Raw genomic sequence first — 11,550 nt, 5'->3', positions numbered from 1 at the left:
CTCCATCCCCAAGCTATAACCCATCTTCATAGTTCATACTCCTCATAATTCTATAGCGTTCAACTACCCACTTTCTCATGGATCCAATAGTCAACCAGGGGTGGACCTCATCCGAGGTAGAGGAGGCATCCTCACTCATTGCTAGGCTCAACACCAACAAAATCATGTACGACGATAACGATGACAAGAACAAGAAGCACAACTACATCGTGAATTCTCTCCATGCATTGTTCCCTTCAAAGACCATGAAACAGGTAACAAATCGTTATATTGATCTCGCCGTGGAAATGCACATGATCCAACGGAGGGAGGGGACCCATGTTACTAGTGGTAGCCCGCAAAACATTTTCACCTTTTGTGACCCTGTCAACGGTAACTATGAGCTACCGATGGAGGAGAATGGTGCTAGCAGCACACACGGTATCTACACCATGGGCGACCATGCGAATGAAAACTTCGGTATACGAGAGGAGGCAACAATCATGGACAATAATGGATTGTCCTTTGGTTGTGCAATGGAGAATACGGGGATCACGGTGACGGGTGAGGCACCGCTAATGGCAGACAATAACAAGATGAAGGTGTTAGAGAACAATATTTCCATAGACCAACCAGTTGTTGCCCCACATCAACGGGGTTTTTGGACCGACGAGGAACACAGGTTCGTCGATGGTTGTATACTCTCCTTTGTCATGTAGTTTTAATTGTTGTTTGTTTTCAGTGAACATATACCAATTAAGAATGTTGTGCATATTTATTATGTGAGATCAGTAGCTTATGTTTGTGATGATATTTTACTTTACTAAATGTACACTGGACACTGTCAATTTCCATTTACAGCATGGGCGGCCTTGTTAATGAAAACTTTGAGGTACAAGAGGATGAGGGTACAACCATGGATGATAATGGATTTTCATTTCGTTGCGCACTAGAGGATACAAGAATCAGGAAGACGGAGGAGGCCCCGATGATGGTAAACAAGAACAAGATGGTGGTCTTGGAGAGCAATACTTCCATTGATCGACCAGCTGTTGCCGCACATCAACGAAAGTTTTGGACCAAAGAGGAACACAAGTTAGTCGTTACCTATATTCTTCCTTGTCGTGTAGTTTTAGTTGTTCTTTATTTAAAATCAACATATGATAATTAAGCTCTACGAATTAATTCTATGAGGCAGGTATGTTAAATTGATATTGCACTTTAACAAATGTATATCTGGACGTTTACAGTTTACATTTTTGATAAATACTAATCCCTGCAAATTAGATATTGATGAACTTTCTTTCTTACTTTTCTTTTTGGCTTAAATTTTTTATGTGATTGGACCTTGATTAAAAAATAGAAAGGCAGTTAAATAGGCCATTAAATTCCAATATGGTACGTCTTGTCGCAATCAAACAGATCAATAACCTGTAATGATTGTCGTTGCACTACAGAAAAATAGAGGTAAGATAATTTTGAATTTGTAATATGTTTTGGTTGTCTACAAAATGTTCGTTCACTTATGGATTTCTGATATACATATATTCTATCCAGTACCTGTACATAAACAAAAGTAAGCACGTGTTGTTGTAGTGGTTCGAACCTGTCAAATTGGTAGTTTGCTTCAATCTATATTAGTTGCTTCAGTGAAACAACTGCACAATTCATCTTTGAGTAAACAATTTAACCTAACAATTCTTTTGAACATTATGTCCATAGGTCATTCCTTTATGGGCTGGAAGTCTATGGCCGTGGCGACTGGAAAAACATATCCAAGCACTTCGTCACCACTAAGACCCCTGTCCAAGTTTCAAGCCATGCACAAAAGTTTTTCAAGAGAATAGAGAGAAAGGCATTGTCAGGGACAAAGCGTTACAGCATCAATGATGTCAGGCTCCATGACAACGAGCTATTGGCAGCAAATAATAGTTCTGCCCCTCGGCAAACCCTTTCTTTCGCCAGCCTCTACAATGACCCAAGCTTTAGGTTGCAGGCTCCGACGAGCTCGTTCGCAGTCATGAACAACCTAGCTCAGTGCTCCCCTTCCATATATAATCAACAAGTGGGCCAGCAGCCAATGTGGCGTGAGCAGCAGATGATGGGTTCTACTGCAGCTGTAATGGGCAGGGTAGGAAACTATGTGCCTGATGGCCAACATGGGTCAGCTTATTTTTATCTTGGCAATGTATGAACAAGATGTAGTAGATCGTAGGCTTGGGCCATGTTTGGAATACTAGCTAGGCATGTGTCCCGTGAATAAACGGACTGTCCTCCTAAAGATGGCAACAAGACATTATAGCCGGCATGTGTGTTTAATAAGTGAATAAATACTTCTGTTTCTATATATATATAATATTTCACCTTTGGTAGTCTCATCATCTTAATAGTGTTTGTCATGCTAAAAATAAGTGTTTGTCATCTCCGTTATTTTGTAAGACTATATATATTTGTTGTATTACCATACGAAAGCGTAGATGTTGTCTCAATACATGGCCCTGACTGTTGTATCATAATTTGCCTACATTACGAGATTGCAATCACCCCATGAAAAAGCACAGGAATCTTAGCAAAAGGTTAAATATTCGTTGACTACATCAAATAAGTTTCAGTTGCCGAATTACTTGAAAATAAGACGTTCTACTTGATAGTCAGATCCTACTATACTAACACTAGTTTATCTAAAGCATGCATATTGGCTCTTCCTGTTTTTCGTCCAAGAGCCCCTAGAAATTAAATATTGTGTGGTGTTACTACGTTGCGGCAATGTAATGCCTATATATAAATATGATGATAGACTTGTATATTTGATATAAATTAAAATTAAGGATTTCATATTTCACCATTACTGTAGTTCACATTTTGTCACTAGGGGGTCAAACAAAGAAACCAATCAGTTATAAAAATCTTACCCTCACCATCATTTTAAATCCCAACACTCTCCATAATATTAAATTTGTTTCTCTGAGGATGGAGAATGAAGAGATCAGGGGCACGATTGGCATTTATTGAGGTATTTTCATGTTACGTTCTTCTTGCTCTAGAGACCTAGGTGTGACGCCCCCGATTCAATCGTACACTAATCATGCACGCAAACGTGTACGATCAAGATCAGGGACTAACGGGAAGATATCACAACACAACTCTAAATCATAAATAAGTCATACAAGCATCATAATACAAGCCAGGGGCCTCGAGGGCTCGAATACAAGTGCTCGATCATAGACGAGTCAACGGAAGCAACAATATCTGAGTACAGACATAAGTTAAACAAGTTGCCATAAGATGGCTAGCACAAACTGGGATACAGATCGAAAGAGGCGCAAGCCTCCTGCCTGGGATCCTCCTAACTACTCCTGTTCGTCGTCAGCGGGCTGCATGTAGTAGTAGGCACCTCCGGTGTAGTAGGAGTCGTCGTCGACGGTGGCGTCTGGCTCCTGGGCTCCGGCATCTAGTTGCGACAACCAGGTAGAAGGGAAAGGGGGAAAAGACGGAGAAAAGCAACCGTGTGTACTCATCCAAAGTACTTGCAAGCAAGGAGCTACACTACAAATGCATGGGTATATGTGTAAAGGGCCATATCGGTGGACTGAACTGCAGAATGCCAGAATAAGAGGGGGATAGCTAATCCTGTCGAAGACTACGCTTCAGGCCACCTCCATCTTGCAGCATGTGGAAGAGAGTAGATGGTAAGTTCACCAAGTAGCATCGTATAGCATAATCCTACCCGGCGATCCCCTCCTCGTCACCCTGTTAGAGAGCGATCACCGGGTTGTATCTGGCACTTGGAAGGGTGTGTTTTATTAAGTATCCAGTTCTTGTTGTCATAAGGTCAAGGTACATCTCCGGGTCGTCCTTTTACCGAGGGACACGGCTATTCGAATAGATAAACTTCCCTGCAGGGGTGCACCACATAACCCAACACGCTTGATCCCATTTGGCAGGACACACTTTCCTGGGTCATGCCCGACCTCGGAAGATCAACACGTCGCAGCCCTACCTAGGCACAACAGAGAGGTCAGCACACCGGTCTAAATCCTATGGCGCAGGGGTCTGGGCCCATCGCCCATTGCACACCTACACGTTGCGAGGGCGGTCGGAAGCAGACCTAGCAACCTCCGTTACAAAGGAAGTCACGTTACGCGGTCCAATCTGGCGCGCGCCGCTCAGTCGCTGACGTCACAAAGGCTTTGGCTGATACCATGACGTCGAGTGCCCATAACTGTTCCCGCGTAGTTGGTTAGTGCGTATAGACCAAATGGCTAGACTCAGATCAAATACCAAGATCTCGTTAAGCATGTTAATTGATGTAACCGCGGACACCGACCAGGGCCAGGCCCACCTCTCACCTAGGCGGTCTCAACCTGCCATGTCGCTCCGCCACAAAGATCCACCCAGAGGGCCGTCGGGACAACGGTCCTTTCAGCCCCCAATCCGTGAATCACTCGCGGGTACTCCTCGAGCCGACCCGACTTTAGTCACCACATGTATCATGTATAAAGTATATAGTATATACCCGTGATCACCTCCCGAAATGATCACCGCCCAGTAGTATAGCACAGCAGACGGACAAGAAGGTAGGGCCACAGATGGAATACTAGCATCCTATACTAAGCATGTAGGATTGCAGGTAAAGGTAACAACAGTAGTAGCAAAGACAGGCTATGCATCAGGATAGGATTAATCGGAAAGCAGTAACATGATACACTACTCTAATGCAAGCAGTAGAGAGTAGAATAGGCAATATCTGGTGATCAGGGGGGGGGGCTTGCCTGGTTGCTCTGGCAAGAAGAGGTCGTCAACACCGTAGTCGAACTGGGGGTCGCCGGCAGTCTCGGGGTCTACCGGAAAGAAGTAACGGAGGGGGAACACAATAAATAATAGAGCAATCAAAGCAACACAAAGCATAACATGGCAATACGCAGTGCTAGGGGTGACCTAATGCAGTAGTAGGCGATACCGGTGAAGGGGGGAAACATCCGAGAAAGTATTCCCGGTGTTTCGCGCTTTCGGACAGATGAATCAGAGGGGGAAAGTTGCGAGTTCGATAGGTTAGGGATGTGTGGCGGACGAACGGACTGCATATTCAGATTCGTCTCGTCGTTCTAAGCAACTTTCATGTACAAAGTTTTTTCATTCGAGCTACGGATTATTTTATAATGATTTTCAAAGATTTTAATTAATTTCTGGAATTACTAAATTCGTTTAATTGGAAAATTCATTTATTGCGTCAGCGTGATGTCAGCATGACGTCAGCGGTCAACTTTGACCGTTGACCGGTCAAACTGAGGGTGGGGCCCGATTGTCATTGACTCAATTTACCTAAACAGAACTAGTTAGTTCAATAAGGTGATTAGGTTGATTAAACAGTATTTATTAAGTTAATTAATTAAATTTATTTATTTATTTTATTTATTAATAGCTATTTTTTTACCAAATCTTTTTCTTTCTCTTTTGTTTTTGTCTCTTTTCTTTTTCAGGGAACGGGCCCCATTGGCCAGTGGCACACAGCCAAGCCTCACTGGCTGTGCGCTCTTGCACAGAGAAGGCGTCGGCGACGAGCGCCAGCACCAGGCGCGAAGGGGTGCCAGGGCCACGGCGAGCGGAGCCGGCAGCGGCCAGCGCGTGCGGCCCCCGTGTGGGCGGGCCCAAGGGCGCGGCGGCGCAGGCGGTTAGGCGGGGAGTGGGAGGTAGGAGGCGCGGCCAGGCCGGGCGAGCAGGATGCGGCCGTCGCGCTTGGGGCCGGCGTGGCTAAGGGGAGGGGGCGGCACCAGAGGGCCGTGGCAGGAGGCAGCGACGGCTGGAGACGGGCGCGGCGTATGGGGGGACGGGGAGTGAAGCAGGGGCGGCGAGCGGGGCGGATGCGAGCCAGGGGGAGCGACGACGCGGCCAGCGCGGTTGTGGCGCGCGCGGTCTGCGGTCGGGAGGTGCGGGTGGTTTGGCCGGGGCACGGTCTCATGCGAAGTGGCGTAGCCGGAGCGGGGGGGAGCCGGGCGGCTATGGCAGGTGCGTAGCGGGTGCTGGCGGTGCGAGCCACGACGGGGGAAGGACACGACGGCGACGGCGCGCAGCGATAGCCGCAGTAGAAGCAGAGAAGGAGCGAGGCCGGAGCCCGGGGGCTCACCCATGTTGCAGGGACGAGGGGCGGCGTGGCTCGGGGGTGCATTTGGGGAGGAGGATGGGGACGAGCGACGTGGTGGTGGCGACGAGCGTAGCGGTCCTCGGGCGACGGCGGTGTCCTGCGGCGGGGTCGGGGAGGACGGCGCGATGTAGGAGGGAGAGGAAGGAGACCGGGAGGGGCGGCACCGCGGTGACCGAGCTCAGCGGCGGGGCACGGGGTCGGGTGCCTCTGATCCCGATCTGGATCGGGGAGGGGGCGCAGAAGGGGGAAGTGGGACGAGTGGGGGTGGGGGAGTGGGTGCGGTCGGTTAGGTTTTCCACTGACAGGGGGGTTATGGGGACGGGGTGGGCTGGCCTGGTGGCCGACTGGGCCGGCCTGATGGGTCGGTTGTCCATGGGGGGTTCTTTTGTTTTAGCTTAGTTACGATTTTCTATTTTCTTTTGTTTCTTCTTTTCTGTTTTATTAATTTTTTTGTTTTTATGAAATACCCAAGTTGTACCTAAAATATTATTAACACTAAGGCCACTAACACAATTAACTTGGCACCTAATATAAAATAGTTTGTAAATGTTTATTATTTTATAATCATTTAACTAATTGTTTTTGCGGCTATTTTATTCATTTTTGAGTATTTACTCATTTTATACAAGTGTAGTTTCTCCACCATTATTACTTAGGATTTATTTGTCCCAGCTTGAACATTTTAGTTTTAATGTTTGAAAACTTTTGATGTTTAACTTTATTTTAAATTTGAATTTGAATCATTTTTGAACCATCGTGAGATTAACAACAGTAACCGAGGTGACGTGGCATCATTAGCATGGAATTACTGTAGCTTAATTATCCGGGCGTCACACTAGGTTGGGACGTAGGCTTGGAAGATTATATATGAAATGGCAGGGGTGGCCAAAAGAAGAAATTAGTAGATGAACATTTATCAGAATGGGTCATTTCATAAAGAAACATTGGATAGTGTTTTTCTTTCCTTCTTTTGGCTACATGAGTTGATCCAGTCCCCTTGAGGTTCATTTGCGGCATTGTAGATTGGACCGTTGGCTCAAATCTCTGATATTTTCTCCCAGTAACATGAGGATTTATGGGGAGTCTTGTAATCAGTATAGTAATTGATGGAGACATGGAATGACATATTGGAAGTACGGACAGTTGAGAAGAATGAGTAGGAGGCTGAGATGGCGAAGTGGGAGATGCCGCTAGTCCAGGATAATGAGGTGGAGGTGCTATAGAAGCGATTCGGTCATCAATCAGCAATTCCACAAAAAACGGGTGCTTCAGGCCAAGGAAGAAAGACACACTCAATCATTTGTTACATCTTTGTCGTTTTCCCCAATTAGTTTTTTTTGTCTTTGCACTGTTTTTATGCGTGCATGTTGCTTCTGTCATGTATAGTGCTTTAGCAAGTGTTCCGATATGAATTAATAGATACAGATTTACAGGTTTAGTTTTTTTCTTACTGAACTGTAGACTTAGGGCCAGTTCTTTTGAGCTGTGTTGTGGAAATAAGCTCCTGTGGAAATAAGCTCAAGATAAGCTGCTGTGGAAATAAGCTTCAGATAATAAGCTAGCCAGTTCTTTTCAGTGCCAGTATTTTCAGCTTCTGTGATATGATCAGTGAAAAGTCTGTAATACCCTTGGACTATACTATTGTTCAGATCAAACGATATTGCGCTATATTTTTTATCATTGTTGCCCATATGAACATAAATTTGACTGTAAAACACCACAACATGTTATAATCAAATGTAAGGAAGATCATTTTGTCGCATACGAATGCATACATGCATCACTGTCTCATGTAGTACGAGTTCTTGAGAATAAGTACTAAATAAAAAAGATCTGTAAATTATTACATGGTTATCCCAACAAAAGCGTACACCCTAGAGCTAACCATCAAGGGAAAACACTTGTAGCAATCGCATCACGGATGGAACCCATAGTACCATCATCAATGGGTGCATGGTGATGAGAAAGGCTCTCTTCATGAGCATAAGATCGACTCTCAACCATGTCAAAATGTTGATCACTTAGTTTGCTCTCACGAATGAAGTTATGAAGACACGCGCATGCAGTAATGATCTTTGTTTGCGTAGCAGGTTTGTACCGTGTGATGCCGAGGAGGGTTCTCCATTTCATCTTTAGAACACCGAACGATCGTTCGATGACGTTCCGTAGTGATGAATGTATATGATTGAAGGTCTCATATCTTCCTCGCGGCGGTACTTGTTGGAAATCTGGTACATGATAGCGTTGTCCTTTGTATGGTGCTAGATATCCAACTCTGTTTGGATATCCAGAGTCAACAAGATAATATTTTCCTGCATTGATAATAAAGATGACCAAAACTAATTAGTTCACGCAAAACATTAGAGGAGAAGAATGCATGTACATACCGTCTGGAGGGTGTGGAAAATAGGAATATTCAGCTTGTGCATCATTGAGTACACGTGTGTCATGAACAGATCCAGGCCATCCAGCAACAACAAATGTAAATCTCATATCAAAATCGCAAATTGCCATGACATTGTGAGTTGTCGAACCTTTCCTGTTGCGATACTTGGGTTGCTCACTTGAAGGCACAACACATTCAATGTGTGTTCCATCTATTGCCCCAATGGCATCCTTGAAGTGAGGCCAAAATCTTGTTTTTTTAAGCGAGTCATGAACTTGGGTGAAAGATCGATCTTTCGGTTGAATGTAATATCCGGCCATACGGTAGACACAGAACAAGACCTCCTTAAATTTTTTGTTGATGGTAGACCGACTGTGTTCAAATCGATCGGCGACATTGTCGGTGGTCTGGCCTGACCCCAAAGTCCACAAGAACTGTGCTAATGCCTCCTTGCTTGTCATGTTGCAAGTTGACTTTAAACGATACTTTTCAACTAAAATGTCATGTAGTGAGTAGAACACAGACCTTCTCATCCTGAACATAGAGTAGAATATTTGTGGTTGCTTCTCCTTCTCTTCCACCCACTGCAATCCTATCATCATTGGTGCTCTCCTAGGTCCATATGGCAGCCTTTCTTTGTTTAGAAGATAATATGCCATTGCAACAACGCAAAAATCAAGTTCCTCCTCCTCATCTTCTTGAACAGAGATGTCCATCTGTGATATAGAAATAGAAATATCATAAACATTTGTCCACAAGACAACAAATCACAGCTCCATCAGTACAAATTGGTTCACAGCAATACAATTAAGTTCACAACAAAGATTTATAGCAAGTAGATTCACAACAGTACAAATTAGTTCAAATCAATACAAATGAGTTGACAACAAAGCAAATAAGTTCACAACACTACAAATGAGTTCCCAACAAAGCAAATAAGTTCTAATTTTTTTTCATAAATGTTTCCCATGCCCCGTTGATCCATTCAAGCCTCACAGTTGAATCTTCCTCCTTTAGTGCACTGAAGACATCACGATGTTCCTTCTTCGTAAAGAGTTCTAGAGCATGAAAATACACTTCACTTCCAGGTTTACCTCCATCATTCACCACCATGTCCTTCATCTCCTTAATCTCATCTCTCACAGGATCCTCCTTCATTTCATATGTCGCCGAATTGCGGCTAGTCTCCCTCTTTTCCCAAAGGTCAGTAATACGCTTAAATTGCATTCTATCTTCACTATCTTTTGCAATCTTTTGCACCATCGCAGGACTAGGTGAATAAGGACATGATCTCTTCTTTCGACCTTTAGCTTTGTTAGGTGTCACAAAAGTAGCATCTATTTCACATCCTGAACCAGCTACATCATCATCATCAATGTGAATTTGAGATGCATCAACTTGAGACGAGGGAGGTGCCGCCCTCGCGTACTCATTTGTCACACTAATATCATCAAATATAGCACTCAGTTTGATCTCATCCTCTAGTGGAGCAAATCGAAACTTGGCGGCAAGTTCATTTCTCTGGAAAAAAAGCATATCACAAATTAGTGCAAGAATTGGTAGAAAAAGAAAAGTAAAAACAAATGGAATTGATATGACCATATGTATACCTGTATCTCATTTGCCCACCATTCATCACTAGCCGCAATGGTCTTGGTAACAGGATCAAACCCAATGCCTAATGCCTTTTGGGTTAATGTCTTCCAAACAGCATACTCTTTTTTCAGCACATCCCACTTATTCTTGAATTGCTTTTTGGTATATTCTCTCCTCGTGCGCTCAAAAAACTTTCTGACCACATTTTCATATCCAAGTGGTGACAATGTTCCTTCTTTGCCACGGTTATTGGCATTCACTTCTTCCACACAAATATCAATGAAAGTTCTAAGACCCACATTATCCCATTGTGCTTTCATCTATTTTTCATCATGTCAATAAAAAAGAATTGGAAGAATTAATAACAATATCTAGAATGCTTTTATGGTAGCAGTAGCTCGTTTAGATCAACATGAAATCATCACACTTCAGCAGTAGTACAATCAAGATGAAATCATCATCCTTCAGCAGTAGCTTACAACTAATATACATGAATTTTTTTGCAAAAAACTCACAGGAGCTGCTCACCTTGGTGGCTCACGGCCAGGAGGAGGGCAGGGGGAAAGGGGGTCGCCGACCGCCGGAGATGGGCGCCGTTTGCCGGAGAGGGGCTCTGGGCAGACCTGGCCAGGCGCTGCTCCTGGACAAAGGGGACGGAGGGGATGCGGCCGAGGGAGGGGTCGCGCCCGTGGGAGTTGGGGGTGGAAGATGCAGCCCTATCCACATGCCATCTCGCTGGCCTCGTCGTGGTCCAGAGGATTGGAGGACCGGCGGCGACGGCGGCGGCGGTGACGGGAGGAACCCTAGGCGGAGCGGAGAACAAAGCAGGAGGAGTCGAGCGGGGGGAGGGAGGGGATCGAGCGCTGCTGTCTTTTGCGACCGGTGGTTCTGTGCGGGACTGGGGGTGGCAATATTGATGTAATAAGATCAAACTAGAGGGGCACGTCCCTATACCCTTTCGTTTTTAAGTCAGAAGCTGCGGGAAGCCACTCGACCCCAGCTTTTTCTCATTGTGAAGGAGGAGGAGGTAGAAATAAGCTGAGCTGGCTTCTCTAAAATGAGTTCTTTTCAGCTTATAGCTTTTTTTGACAATAAGCTGAAATAAGCTGCAAAAGAACTGGCCCTTATTGTGGTCTACCGTTATCTACTAATTTCAGTTACTTCTTTCAAAAAGTGCCTCCTAGAGAGGTTGAGTGATGGGAGCTACTCATTGCTTTGGTCTCATCATTGTGATGTTGGTCGTTAATGGGTGGAATCTCAACTCACCGGCCCTGGTCTATGTTGGCGGGAAGTTGAAATTACCCATACCGCATCATGCCAGGCCCTGTTCAGAGTTGCTCAAACCCTTAATGTTCCCTCTAAAAGGGGGAAACTTGTATGCTAAAGAGAACATTTATAATCAAGGCCTCAGGCGAAAGGGAGTTCACCAGTCACACGGGAAAGAGGC

The 11,550-nt window shown here is 44.9% G+C and overlaps 2 protein-coding genes across 2 annotated transcripts; one reads left to right on the top strand and one right to left on the bottom strand.

Moving 5' to 3' along the window:
• On the top strand, positions 1–2,351 carry LOC109755400 (uncharacterized). The gene is made up of 3 exons (XM_020314318.4): positions 1–661; positions 841–1,074; positions 1,702–2,351. Exons 1-3 carry the CDS (start codon positions 78–80, stop codon positions 2,171–2,173), a joined length of 1,290 nt encoding a protein of 429 aa, XP_020169907.1. The 5' UTR covers positions 1–77; the 3' UTR covers positions 2,174–2,351.
• Positions 2,352–9,314: 6,963 nt separating this feature from the next.
• LOC120968703 (uncharacterized) lies at positions 9,315–10,698 on the bottom strand. The gene is made up of 2 exons (XM_040395656.2): positions 10,118–10,698; positions 9,315–10,028 (listed from the first exon to the last, which is right to left on the bottom strand). Exons 1-2 carry the CDS (start codon positions 10,421–10,423, stop codon positions 9,450–9,452), a joined length of 885 nt encoding a protein of 294 aa, XP_040251590.2. The 5' UTR covers positions 10,424–10,698; the 3' UTR covers positions 9,315–9,449.
• Positions 10,699–11,550: the final 852 nt, after the last annotated feature.

This window comes from Aegilops tauschii, chromosome 7, assembly GCF_002575655.3.
Source record: "Aegilops tauschii subsp. strangulata cultivar AL8/78 chromosome 7, Aet v6.0, whole genome shotgun sequence".
Classification (NCBI taxonomy): domain Eukaryota; kingdom Viridiplantae; phylum Streptophyta; class Magnoliopsida; order Poales; family Poaceae; genus Aegilops; species Aegilops tauschii.
The sequence above is the reverse complement of the archived record's forward strand: the minus strand, read 5'-3'. Positions and strand labels throughout refer to the sequence as shown.